Below are 13,852 nucleotides of genomic sequence, written 5' to 3'. Positions count from 1 at the left end.
AGTTCTGGCGTCCACAGAAATGCCCTGAGACAATGCAAGTGGCCAATACAAGACAGGTAATTTTTATGACATTTCATGATCACTACCCTACTTGCACTGCATGTGCAAGTGCTGAAGCACTTCCCTGCTTTGGTGTCTTGGTTGTGTGGTGGTTTTGGGGGATGGATGTCACAAAGTAGATGATGTGGCACAGAGCAGGAAGACAGGCCACTCAACAGACTTTGCTGCCACCAGCCGCAGCACAAAGGACCTAGGCAACAGTAAGGGGTAGAATGAACCTGCTTACCTATTCACATACTCCACAGTGGCAGGAGGAGCCTGTTCAGCTCTGATGGTGATTAATGTGCTGTTGACAGAAGGATAAAAGCGTGCTTTCTAAATTGAGTTGGGCTGGGGCGGGCACAGTAGATTTCTGGTGGTCATCCAAGTCATAGCTCCTGCTTTCTCTACCCTCTGGTGAACCTGGCACTGGTGAAACTATTACTTTGGGCCAATACACCTAAAAACAGCCCATATTTACAGAATGATATTGGTGATTGGTGGCCCTAATAGTTGGCAAAGCCCCAGAGTTAATACTGTGCTGCTTCACCCTCCTTCCACATATACCTCTTCATCCTCTTCCCACCTTCTGTCTGTGCTTCTATATCCTCCGCTCACCTGCCAAGTGTGCCCCTTTGCTCTAATTTCATCTGTGATCTCTTGCTGCCCTCTTTTTGCTTCACCATCTTCCCATCTTTGGTCCTTCACCTTCCTCCCACCTGACGTCCGTAGTCATTCAAACTCCATCCATTGGCTTTGCCCTAAAGTAAAAACATATGCAAACAGGAGTTGTATAACTGTATCATTATAGATACACTACGACAAAATGACAGGGCACCAGCACCACAACTGCAATACTACAGTAATATGTGCATTATAAATACCACAGTAAATAGGGTAACCATATAACATTAGGAAGCAGCTTTTTCAGTTCTAGACTTTCCATTATCAAACCATTGTTTCACGTGTGGTAATCCAGTTGTTTCAGTTGCGCCTTTGATGTGAATCTTTTATTTCACCTTTGCGTAGTGAACAGCCTGTCTTGGTATAGCCCAGTGGTGCCTTTTGGGGATAAAATCAGACTAGAAGTCGAAAGATTCAATTAATCTGGTTGGTGAAAATTTGGTGGTGAAACGTGGTGTTGTGACATGGTAGTGGTACCTTTGCTGACACTTACTAAATTGTTGGTGTCTAGGGCTGGACTGGAAACTAAATTCAGCTCTGGCAAAAAAGTTCAAACCAGCCTCACATTTCAGGATTCCACACTTATAATTGACGATGGGGACATAGTTTAGTCCAATGACATGCATGGTATAGTGATTCTCCCGGGCAAAACGCACTTCCACCACATTACAATCTAAAGCTTTAAGGACACCACACCCATTCTTTTTCAGCGCTTAACAATGTTGCTGTTTTATGAGATTTTTTTATCTTTTCTTTCTTTGATTGAATGGAAGCATAGTTGGACTGTCACTCCTCGTTTCCCTGCTGTTTTCCCTTTTACGTTTTCGCGTGGCCCATTTGACATTTTGCATTGACATCTTTTTATTTCTTATAAATGCCTCCTGCAAATTTAACTTGTTTTTTATCATGTTGCAGGTCCGTTCACATTTTATTAATTTATATATTAATGTATTAATAACATTTTATATAGAGTGAAAATGACCTTTGCGGGTATCAGAGCGCTTTGCAGTGTTTAATTAGTTGGGAGTATTAAGAACAACATAATTATCAAGGACAAAACACGTTATGATACACTCAAGTAAGACCAACACAGAGTCCAAGACATACAAATTAAAGACTCAAGGGATAAGCATGAATGCAGGACTAAAACACATAGTATACAAGAGAGGAGATTGTGGATTCTATGGCAGAAATGTGTTCATCTGTGTCACTTTAACTTCTTTTTTGAATGACGCAATTGAGGGAATCAGTCTGATTTCAGGGGTTGTAACGTTCCAAACTTTTGGGGCTATGCCTGAGAATGCTCGGTTACGTGTTTTTTTAATCAAATTTCGCTGGCTTCAGCAGTAGGGTGCCTATAGAAGCAATACAACCACCCGATAGTTCCAATTTTTGTGCAAGTTATCTCGGGGTGTTGCAGTGTATGGCTTTGTGGGTCATTCAAGCAATTTATAAGTGAATCATAAAATGGCATAATCTACTTTTAATCTTTGTTGATTTGCATGTGTTTTTGTCATGATATTTTGTGAAATTGCATCATTGATGGACTTCCATCCTGTGCCTCGAAACCAGCATTATGGTGATTTAGTGGCAGCATTCTTCCTGACATTAAAACAGGTCATGCATAACAAGCGAAGGCATCCCAAAAGAAAACATTCGAATGGAAAGGCCATGTTTTGCTGTACTTTTAATTTTAGAACATTGTGTTTGGGAGCAGACAGGAAACAGCCCTGCCTGATAAATGTGTGAAACCAGCTGCGAAAGGTTGTTTCTCCCCCATCTCCCGCCTGTTTTTACTCCCTTTCATTGGCTGATTTCCTAAAGACCTTAGGGACATGTACATGGTGCCTATAGTATCTCTGCTTCCATAGTTTCATGGATGTTTAAGCATTTCTAGTCACTGGAAGCCTAGTACATAGGGATGCTGTTTTGTTCTCTAGAAAGTTCCAGCTCTGGCCGCTTTTGTTTGTACTGTGACACACTGTACAGTTTCCAATGAGTGGAAGGAAGAGGCCATTAATGGAACGCCGGAGACCTGCCCGTGTTGCCTTCTCTCAGTATAACCAGGATTGCTACACCACAGATGTGTTTGCAGGTGTGGGCGCCGAACAATGGCCACTTTTCCTTCCAAGCAGCTGCCAAAGCAACTTGAGGGGTCGGAAGCCAAACACGGTGTGGTAATTTCAACTGTGCGATAAGAGCAGCGATGGTGAAACGTGGGCTTGGGCCGATAACAAACGCACAGAGAGGCTTTCCTGCCTGCAGTTCTAAAGCACAATGTGACTTCCCTGACTCAACTTGGTATGATCCAGACTTAGAGAGCGTGAACGTAAACATCCTGCATTTGATAACCACGTGTGAAGAAAATGTGTAAAAGTTGACAGACGAGTAATTCTTGTAACGTATTTGCGACCTGTAAATGTTGAATTGTTTCCCAAGTGAAGCTGTTGTATTCAGGATGCCCCTTTATTCTTCCTTTGATCACAGGGCGACAACTCACAGCGATCTTGTGCTGCGCGCAGTGAAGGCTGGGATCCCGTACCGAGTTATTCACAACGCCTCCATCTTGAATGCAGTGGGATGCTGCGGCCTGCAGGTAACTCCTTACATGTGTAGTGCTGTGCATAGTAGTTCATCGGTACACGAGGGCCAATATGGATTGTATTGGATGGGCACTCATGTTGTAGGGTGCACGAGTTTGAGGAATGGGATTCAGGCATCGCAACATCTCGTTATATGCTGCTAAACAATGTAAATACAACTTAAAATACTAGAAACCTATGAAGGTTACCCATTTTCGAAGATGTCAGGGGCGGTCATGAGGAAGGATGTGGGATTGTGGAGACTACAACAAATGCCTGGGGTTTCCAGCTTAATAAAGCAAGCTTCCAGGGCCTGGTTGAAGTGATCCAGAGACTGTGTAGATCTGAAGTGGCTGTCACAGGAGTTCTGGAGTAGTTGACCTAGCAACTCAAGAGCTGGATCATATTGAGTCAGTTGGAAATGTTCGCTGGAGGAGTGGTGACATTCAGCTATTGGGTCTAGTGTGACTGCTTGTCATAAACGTGGAGAAGTGTGGCTTTATGCACTACAAATAGCTACAAATAGCTTTGAACACAAGAGTAAGTACTTTGCAGTGAGCCCACTGGTGGGTGGAAAGCATTTTGAGATAATACCAGTAGGGCGAGATAGTCTTTCAAGACACAAGTCAAATACACAAGGTGTCACACATGCCTAACACTTAAAAGAAGTCTGAGGTCTCCACAAGACCTTAAGTCACCATTCTCTGTACCAGGGTGTACTTGCAGCCTACATCTGGTGTTTTTGCAGTGTAATACTTGTGGAACATGATGCACCGAGTTTTGTACCCAGGAGCAATCCAACAGTACATTACACAAGAGTGCTCTGGTGGGCTGGTTGATTACAAACTAAACAAGAATGGAACCAGGAAAATACCTCTTCCGATCTGGGAATCTTTTATTGATTTTAAAAGGACTCTCATCCACTTGAATACTCTAGTGGCATGCTTCATCCTCGAGTTCACACCCAGGTTACCTTGGGGGTCTGAGTGGGCTCAATCTCACAAAAAGATAAAGGTCTTCTAGATGGTTTTGGGGGATCTGTGGAAAGATTAAAAGGACCTCAAGTATCCCAAAAAGATTCTTTATTGAGCTTGTGGGTCCGGTATCTTAATGATTTTGGGGGCCCTGGGCAAACATAGTTTGGGGGCCCCTGTTTGGAACAGCTTTCAATTTATGATTCCAATTTCAGCTCTTTCGTGCCCCCTTTGGCCAGGTCAGTGACTGTGCACAGGAACATTGGCACAAATTCTAAATGTGTTTCCATCTAATATTTAGGGAGAATAACGTGTGTTTTCAATATTGTAAAACAGCAGCAGCTCACTAATAGGATTGCAAACAATCTCTGTGACCTATGATTGCAAATAATCTCTGTGACCCCACCCACATGTCGATTTATGTGAATTCCTGTTTTGCGCCAAAATAAACTTGTTTTATGGATGTTGTATGAAACATAAACACAACATTTCTCTGCAAAATGTCAGTTATAGATTCCCACACGGAACCCACATTGAAAATAAATTAAAAGAAGAGAGTATTTAAAACAATTTTTTTGAAGAATTATTCAAGGTCATAAGGACAAAACCCTCAGCAGAACACAGCTGGCTCTATCAGGGGCTCCCAAAGCAAACACAGGGAGATGATGGACGGAGCGCTGGAACTTTTCAGACACTCATCCCTAGTCACAGATCTGGGTTGAATCCATCATCATTCTTTAGCTCTCTTCGCCACCTCAGTTCATACCAAGCTATATGCAAATCTGTCTTGACCCTGTGCCAAAGGGAACAGTCTAGCTCAAACTGCCAAACCAGGTCTTCCTTGAACCGGAAACAAGCATCCTGGGACCGGTTTCGGGGTAACACCCCTCATCACCCAGTTTAGCTTAAATCCAGTGGCAAAGTGAGCAAGGGACCCACGTGTGGGCATACCCTGCCAATTTAGGGCGAATGAAGCAAACACAAGTAGATGATGGACGGAGCGCTGAAACGTTTGACACCATCATCATTCTTTAGCTTACTTCTCCACCTCAGGTCAGACCTAGCTATATGCAAATCAGTCTTGACCCTGTGCCTCATGGGAACAGTCCAGCCCGAACTGCCAAGCCAGGATTTTGGGGCCCAACATATTTTGGGGGCACCTGTTTGGAACAGCTTTGAATTTATGATCCAATTTCAGCTCTTTCATGCCCCTTTTGGCCAGGTCACTGACTGTGCACAGGAACATTGGCCCACATTCTAAATGTGTTTCCATCTAATATCCAGGGAGAATTACGTGTTTTCAATATTGTAAAACAGCAGCAGCTCACCAATATGATTGCAAATAATCTCCGTGACTCCACGCACCCATGTCTCCTATGTAAAGTCCCTTTTTGCGCTAAAAGAAACTTTTTTATGGATGTTGTATGAAACATAAAACGCAACGTTTCTCTGCAAAATGTCAGTTATAGATTCCCACGCATAACCCACATCGAAAATAAATTAAAAGAGAGTAATTTAAAAAGTTTTTTGAGGAATTATTCAAGGTCATAAGGACAAAACCCTCAGCAAAACACAGCTGTCTCATTCAGCCCCCCCCTAAAAGGCTGGGGCCCTGGGCAAGTGCCCACTTTGCCTATGCCTTAAACCGTCTCTGTTTTGGGTGCTAGGGTAAGGTTAAAAACAAAAGGGTTGCTTAACGGGGTTGAGTAAGGGGTCCCCTGCATACACTTAAAAGTTCAACATGTTTTAGCCACTACTGCACAGATCAGGTCTGGTGGCTTTCTTCAGGACCCTACTACAGATCCCTTTAAGATAAAATGAATCATAAACAGCATTCGCTCATACAAATCACAGATTTACGTACAATTCAGGTTTAATTTTCCCCTTCCCTGTAAATCTGGGAGAAACAAAATCAAAAACAAATGAAGCATTAAACTACAAAGTATAGTAGAGAAACACAGTTGTAGTTTCTAAGTTCATTGATCTAAAAACCAGGATACTGTATCACCATTCAGGAGTGCTGTGAACGCTGAAAAGGCTTTGTCATGTGAATCATAATATGGCAAATAAATAGTTAATCATGTGCAAAGGACTGATGTGATATCTTGAATATAACTCATTCATAACGCAAGTGAATTGCACACACATTTAAAGGCACTTAAGGTAAAGTGAGGGAAAGATGTACCTCTCAGGGGGCTATCAAAGGTCCCATAGTGAATACTGGAGGAGAACAGACCCTGTAGTCACACACTGCAAAGAAATTGGATGGGCAGAAAGGACTGGTGACAAATTATCCAAAACATCAATTAATCAAGCATCCTCCCCCAAGGGCCTCATTTACTTTGTTAAGGGTTCAGTCCTTCAATCGTACCTAATGGGACCTCCTTTCCCTCCATACTGAAGTCTACGTCTTCTGGTGGGGTTTTGAATGACAGAGCGGTGTGTTTGCTGGAGGCACCTCCTCCTCTGTATGCGCAGCGTTGGCTAAACGTCCTGCCCCTCATACATACTTGTGGTATAGTGTTGCCGCCCCTCGTTTGTACAATGAAAGTACGTAGCCTGCTATGTGCCTATCTACATTGTTAGGTTCAGTGGTGGTGTGAAAAATCAGAACAGTGAAACTGCTCTAAAAACTTTGATAGTAAAGAGGAGAGGTACATAATTAACATGTAGATAACCAAAAGGATTCTATCAATGTGAAAAAGTGGTTAATTTTATTTATTTTCGTTATAAGGTGAAGACTATCGGCCTGATTCATGAAAACCGAATTCTGCGAATTCTAAATTGCGATTGACAGCGAATCACAATTTAGAATTCGCAGACCGGCATTCATCAAAATCTGCGAGAAAATAAAGAGATTCGCACGCGGCCGCAAAAAGCGTTAGCGAATTAAAAAAATCGCTGGAAAATCGCTATTTCTGTCAAAATCCGTGTAGGAATTGCGATATCGCTATTAGCGAGTTCGCTAAATGCGATCTCGCTAATAGCGAGATCGCTAAAACGGGAAGTCGCATTTCGAGCACAGTGATGACATCACAACCAGGAAGCAGGCAGTTCCCACCCCCATACAGAACAGTGAGGCAGATCTCGAGGCTGCATCTCACAGAGCTCCTTCCTGAACACCTCCAAACTTTGAAATCCTCACTTTTGTGACTGCAGCAATGGCAGAGGATGCAGCACCAGAGCATAGTGACACCGGGCGCAAGCGGAAGCTCAAATTTAGTGAGCAGGAGTTGGAGCACCTGATAGAGGGAGTGGTAGAAAACTACCCAAAATTATTTGGAAAGGACTCCAGGAGGGTGCCTGAAGCGGAGAAACGCCGACTGTGGCTGGGGATCGGCGCAAAAGTCAACGCTGTGGGCGTGACACACAGGTCGCTGGAGGAGCTAAAAAAGAGGTGGTACGACCTCCGAGGTCGTGCCAAGGAGAGGGTGGCAGAGAGGCTGGGCGAGACCCTGGCTACTGCTGGTGGAGATCCTACAGTCCCTCCCAACACCCCCTTGGAGGACCGTGTGGAGGACACACTTGAGCCAGAGGCGTGTATAGGGGTCATCACTCTGGACTCATCCCGACCCACCCAAGACAGCCAAGGTAAGTGGCATGCGACTGCGACCCTGTCCCCTGACAATGGCCATGACCCTATAGCCTCCCATAATCAACCCAAGTCATGCAATCCATGCACATTAGGTCATGCCCAAAAGCATTGTGGGACATGTAGTCTGCCCACAATGTACAAAAACCCCAATGCAGCCAGACATGTCCCAAAGTACGCAATGCCACAGCCAGTCAGGGAATGTCAGCCAGCATGCATGTAGCAACTGCACGTGTGACAGATACATGCAATTAATCTAGGTCCACTTCCCCTCACAGGTGGCGCTGACAACAACAGCAGCGACAGCGACAGGCTGCACATAGACGAGGCACCAGAGGATGCAGAGGAGGTGCCAACAGCCACACATCCTGCACCATCAGGCGCTGCACCGATCCCTGCTGCCAGACCAGCACCATCTGCGCCATCACCATCAGGCGCTGCTCCAATCCCTGCTGCCAGACCAGCACCATCTGCGCCAGCACCATCAGGCGCTGCACCATTGTCAACCGCAAAACCACCACCAGCGGGACCCTCAACATCTGGTGCTGCTAGTGCGGAGACAGTGTGCACACCCACTGTGGCCAGGCAGCACAGCAGGCATGGCAGGGTTCGCCAGCAGAGCACAGCACGCAGCGGCAGGAGGGGGATGGCTGTGCGCGTGCCAGGGCAGAGCATAGTGCACCGGATGCTGAGCATCCATCAACTGCAGGCACGACGCCAAGGGGCAATGCAACTCCAGCTCCACAACATTGGCCGCAATGTCGCAAATGTGTCGGACAGGATAGAGCGGATGACAACTGCTATGGAGGCGAACACTGCGGCCCTCATCTCGCAGCGCAACACCGCCCGCCGCCGCCACCGCCAGCTACTTACGCGGCTATCTGCCTACACGCGCTCGAACTAAGTCATTGGTAATGCCACCTTCCAGCTCTCACGTCGGTGCCTAGCTATGCAGCTGCAGCTAGTGCAATGCTGCGAGGATGTGGCGCGAGTCTTGGAGCAGGTCACCAGTGCCGTACTGGCACTTCATCCAACCGGCCCAGCCAATGGTGGTGGGGACGACACTAGTGAGGGGACCTCCAGTGTCAGCATCCTGTCTGCCTCACAGGTTGGTGTGCTACGCCGCAGCAGCAGGCCCACTGCGGGTTCACGTGCCGTCCCAGAGGATGAGCCTGAAAGGCGATTGGGTGCCGCGCGCCGGAGGTGCACTTGACTTTACTGTCCATTGGCAGGGACATGCTGATGATAGAAGCATGTCCTGTGTATGATTTAGAGGAGTATGGCACAATACTGCTCACATGTTAAGAATTGCAAAAAGTCATTATTATTGTGCCTTCAACAATAATATTTATTCTAGCATTGTACATCGGCCTCCTGTCATTATTTCCATTGGCATGCATTTGTGAATTGTGGGGTGAGGGGAGTGGGTGCACTAGAAACTGTTCATTGTGATGTGGTTGCGGCGTCTGTGTCCTTCAGCTGGATTCTCCCCGCGTGCTTGACGCACATGTGCAGGTGGCCGGTCGTCCCCTTCCGACTCACTGCCAGAGATCTCTACAGGTATCCGGCGCTTGGTAGCAATGTTGTGTAGTATTGCACACACAGCCACAATGCGGCAGCACACATCAGGACTGTAGTACATGGCCCCACCAGTCTTGTGCAGTATGCGGAATCTGCTCTTTAGTAGCCCAAATGTCCTCTCAATGCAAGTCCTTGTGCGTATGTGTGCTACATTGTAACGCCGTTGCTGTGGTGTAGCAGGGTTGAGGTATGGGGTGAGGAGGTATTCACGGAGGGCGTAGCCACTGTCACCTGCATGAGAGGAGCAGAGGGTGAGTGCCTTGCAGCGCAGCTACTTCATCACAGTGTAACATTGTGGGCCAAGTGTACTTACCAAGTAGGTGTCCTTCACCAAAGTCTCCCCTGGCCAGTCGTGTGTGGAGGCCGCTGTGCCGGAATATGAAGGAGTCATGTGTGCTCCCCGGGTACTGTGCCACTATGTCCGTGATGTATGTCTTAGCATTGCACACCATCTGGATGTTGAGGGAGTGGTAGGACTTGCGGTTGCGGTACATGTACTCCGTTTCAGCTGGTGGGCAGATGGCGATGTGGGTACAATTGCAGGGAGAGACTCCTTGAAGAAAAAATACCCAAAGAGGAAGAAAAAAGACCTATATGTGTCACAACCTACAATATGAGTTCAAACCAGGTCACCAAGATCGTAAATAAACATTGGAGGATTCTGAACAGTGGGGGTCTGCAGCTTCCAAAACCAATGTTCTCACACAGAAGGGGGAGGAGCATTAGAGACATATTGGCGCACACCAGACCCAAAATTTGAATTTGAATTTAATTTGAATTTAAAATTATTTATTAAGCGCACGTTCACCAGCTTGTTTCATGGCGCTGCAACTAGCAGATAACAGGGCAGGAATGGTAAAAACTAAGCTAAGGGAATTAGAACTACAGAAGGACTAATTAAAAACTTTGGTGAACAAATGAGCTTTAAGCTGTTTCCTGAATTGCGGATAAAGAGTCGAGGCTCTGAGTTCTGGAGGCAGGGAGTTCCAAAAAAGTGGAGCAAGGGTCGCAAATTTCGATCCTCCCCATTTTCTTCCTCCGGAACCGCGGGACTGTGAGAAGGGATTTGGTGGATGAACGTAGTTCCCTGGTAGGAACGTAGGGGATGATCTCAGATGAGATAAAAACCGGTGCCGTGCTCAGTCGAGCTTGGAAGGTGATGGAAGCGAGCTTGAACTGGACACGCTCACGGACTGGGAGCCAATGCAGAGATTTGAGGAGGGGGGTGACATGGTGAAACTTTGGCAATTTAAACACCAAGGGCGCCGCCTGGTTCTGAATCTGCTGCAACCGCCTTAGACTATATGCAGGTATACTAGCATATAGGGAGTTGCCGTAATCCAGGCGGGAGATGACCATTGCCAGGGTAATCAGTTTCAGAGCGTCAAAAGAAATAAAAACGGGACACCTTGCGTATAGTGCGCAGTGAAAGAAAGGAAGAGGACACCACAGAACTAACCTGGGAGTGAAGGGTGAGCTGGGAATTGAGTTTGATGCCTAATGTTTTTACTGAGGTAGAGGGGACAGGTGGAGAACCTAGGGAGTGGGGCCAAAACAGAGAAGACCAGGGACTGGATGAACCACCCGTCAACACCAGCTCAGTCTTGTCTGGGTTGAGTTTCAGATGGTTGTGGTTCATCCAGTCTCGGATGTGAATCATAATAGATTGAAAGTTAGAAACAGAAGAAGGGGAAGAAGACAGATTAAAGACAAGTTGGAGGTCATCCGCATTTCACACAGCGCCATAATGTAGTCCTACTTGTTTACTACCAGGCGTGTTTTTAATCCTGACACCTATACTTATTTCAATAAGTTATCTGTTTAGTCTAGGTAGTCATTTTTAAGTATCACCTTCTTTATAGCACTGCACTTTTCTCACACCTTATTTTGGGCACAACTGTGGCAAAACATGCTGTTCTTCATTCCCGTACCGCTACATGGACGGTACGGTAAATGGAATAGCTGCCCATCCCCACATGATGATATGCCGCCAAGAGGGTGGTCTGATGGGACTTTTCTAGCCCAGTGTGACCCAACATATTTATCCACACGGGTGTCCTTGTGATTCCTGCTCTCCATTCAGGACAACACACCACCAATTGACCTGGTCTTCTTTCTGTGTTTTGCATCCGCATAATTATACACGGAGACCTCCATCTGCTGCAATGAGAAAATAAGAGGGGCAATGTAAAGGTTAAACAGGAGGGGTGAAAGGGAGGAACCTTGGGGGACCCCACACTGAACTTTCCGGAAGTCCGCAGAAAAGTCACCCAGGCGAACCGCCTGGGTGCGGTCCCTTAGGAAGGAGGATAACCATACCAGGGCGGTACCCCCGATCCCCGCTGCCTTGACACGGGAAAGTAAGATGGTGTGATCAACCGTGTCAAAGGCGGCTGAGAGATCGAGGAGGACCAGGGCCTGGGTCTGGTTGGTATCCATTCCCTCCCTGAGGTTGTCAAGGACCGAAAGTACTACGGACTCCGTAGAGTGTGCGGGGCGGAAACCGGCCTGACGGGGGGCTAAGACCCCATGCATCTCCACAAAAGAGCTCAAAGTGCAGGTGACATGGCGCTCGAGTACTTTTGCCAAGAATGGCAAGAGGGAGATGGGGCGATAGTTGGCGGGGACCGAGGGATCCGCGCCCGGTTTCTTTAGGATAGGGACAATGATTGCTGTTTTCAATGGGGCGGGTACAACGCCCTGAGAGAGAGAGAGCTGTTGAGAAGATGAAGGGGGGGGTAAGGGCAAGAGGAAAAAATGTGACGGAGAATGTCGAACAATCCCGAACAATAACCCCAGTAGGAACCCTAACTTTGTCCAAGGCCATCATCCATGTGGCAACTGTAGGGTCTGCTGTCTGACAAAAAAGAGCAATAAACTAATCTTCAGGAATGGAACGAGCTGGGAACAGAGGAACTTGACAACATGTAACACCAACCATGTTGTATATTTGATCACCTGCCCTTGTCACCTGGAATACGTGGGCATGACCAGTAGGCCCGTAAAAACAAGAATAGGGGAGCACAAGAGCACTATTAAATGTAGAAGGGCAAGCACCAAATTGACAACACATTTTTTGGAACTGAACCATAAACCTGAAGATATTTCCTGGACAATCATTGAGCAAGTGACCAAAGAGGAACACCTCCTCGAGAAGGAACAAAGATGGGTGTTCCGTCTGGACACTATTAACACTGGCTTGAACGATTAAATACCGTGGGTACAGCTGTAGGGAAGCCACCAGGTTTATGCCCACTCAATAAATACTGCCATTGCCCTGACGCAGATTATATATAGCAGAAGCAATAGCAGAATTGTTTCTTCTTTCATAGCGTATTTTTGATTTTCTAATGGGGGCATGCTTCCAGCTCGCCACAGCCAGATCATGGTGTTTTCCAAATTTTAAAAACAGCGACTCTGAGGAAATCCCATGCTTTATTCCAACATCATATGCGCAAATGAAACTCCAAAGGCCATTTGCTCGCACTTTCAGAGGTTTATCATAATTCTCTATTTCTTAGACGAATATGAACATCGTCTTAACTGTCGATCTCTTTCAAGCCCAAAATGAACTTTATATGCTAAAGAACTGAAACAAACCGCTCCCATCGAGATAAGTGAAAAGAGAAGAGAGACCAAACCACCGGGCCCTCTTTTTCCACCAACTATGCCACAGAGGTCGGCCATCTTTGTACACGCTCTAGTCTTTATTCTTCAACACTGACTGAATATGCTGACGCATCGTACTAGGAATTTGGCCTTCCGGTTTAAAAGAAGAGGGTTTGACGTCCCCCTCGGATCCCACGGAGCTGCGCTAGGGTAGGAATAACGCGAATTTTCGCAATCGGTCACGTAAGTCAGACCCTGATCACGGGTCTTTAAAAATACCTGATTACTTGCTACAAGTGGGTCACGCTTGAACAACAAGCAGTCCAAATGATTCCATCGTTTGTTTTCTTATAGTAAACCGGTGATTTGAACCCTAAGACGCAGACTCCTGGGGCAAACACCATTTGAAACAAGTGTATGTATATGCCATTAGTATTTACTTGTTAACTGGTACCATAAATTCACCGTTCGTTTTTTTCATAAAACGGACCCGGGCTTTCTCGGCCGCCCCGCGCACCCCTCCCCTTTTTAAACTTGCCACTCGCAACATCGATAGGGAGGCTCCTGCTACTTCTAGTTATTTACGACCTGGGACATTGAGAGATTTTGTGTGTGTACTTGTTTTGCAGTATGTGTACCGTTTTATGTGTGAGGCAATGAAGGGATATTACACCCTATGAACAATGATTACCTAGGGAACATGTACTAATAGTCTCCTTTCCCTCTGATTGAGCATGAGTGCAACACACCCCTGCTGATGAATACTATGCCACTATGTGACCCACGCGAAT

At 46.3% G+C, this 13,852-nt stretch overlaps 1 protein-coding gene across 1 annotated transcript in view; it reads left to right on the top strand.

Annotated features, from left to right (window-relative positions):
- The window catches only part of DPH5 (diphthamide biosynthesis 5), a 375,297-nt gene that overhangs the window by 131,025 nt on the left and 230,420 nt on the right, over nt 1-13,852 (top strand). The window contains exon 3 of the mRNA XM_078644604.1: nt 3,211-3,319. Coding sequence (XP_078500730.1) covers nt 3,211-3,319 — 109 coding nt within the window. The remainder of the gene's footprint in view (nt 1-3,210; nt 3,320-13,852) is intronic.

This window comes from Lissotriton helveticus, chromosome 1_1 (assembly GCF_964261635.1).
Source record: "Lissotriton helveticus chromosome 1_1, aLisHel1.1, whole genome shotgun sequence".
NCBI classification, from domain to species: domain Eukaryota; kingdom Metazoa; phylum Chordata; class Amphibia; order Caudata; family Salamandridae; genus Lissotriton; species Lissotriton helveticus.
Note: the sequence above shows the minus strand (reverse complement) of the source record. Positions and strands in the feature narration are given on the sequence as shown.